The 500-nt window shown below is 37.0% G+C and overlaps 1 pseudogene across 1 annotated transcript; it reads right to left on the bottom strand.

The window, feature by feature from the left end:
• Positions 1 to 59: 59 nt before the first annotated feature.
• TEOVI_000568400:pseudogene lies at positions 60 to 500 on the bottom strand (annotated as a pseudogene). The gene has a single exon. A coding segment is annotated over exon 1 (441 nt).

Raw genomic sequence — 500 nt, forward strand, 5'->3', positions numbered from 1 at the left:
TCTGCTTTCATTATATAGGGATTACTTGGCTTAAATATCTCAACTGCGAATTTGAACCAGAGATATGTTTTTCTGCTCATAGTGAGCTCCGCTTCCCAGCCCCAATTACCAGCATCTCCAACTTTCTTATTTGTTGTAGGGTTCACATCACATAAAGGTAAAATAATAATATCCTGATTTAACTCTGCCTCTTCTCTAACAATCTCTCTGAGCTCGCAATTGTTATTTGTATGAGGTGAAAGTGCATATACTATAAGCAACATCCCACTAAAATTATTTGATTTCCTCGCGACTTCAGAATAACTCCAACACGTTTTCCTCTGTAGGTTCCTCCTTCTAAATCTTTCATCATTAGCTATTGAAGGTATTCCAGCTACAACCAAATAATCTTCATTTTTCCAAATATTCCTGACATCCTTTGAAGCAAATCTCATATACACATCCTCGACAACTTCAAGTGAAATGGATTCTCCTTCACTAAACAGGCTGTATAGCGAAAC

This window comes from Trypanosoma equiperdum, assembly GCF_001457755.1.
Source record: "Trypanosoma equiperdum strain OVI genome assembly, contig: ctg_1583, whole genome shotgun sequence".
In the NCBI taxonomy this organism is placed as follows: domain Eukaryota; phylum Euglenozoa; class Kinetoplastea; order Trypanosomatida; family Trypanosomatidae; genus Trypanosoma; species Trypanosoma equiperdum.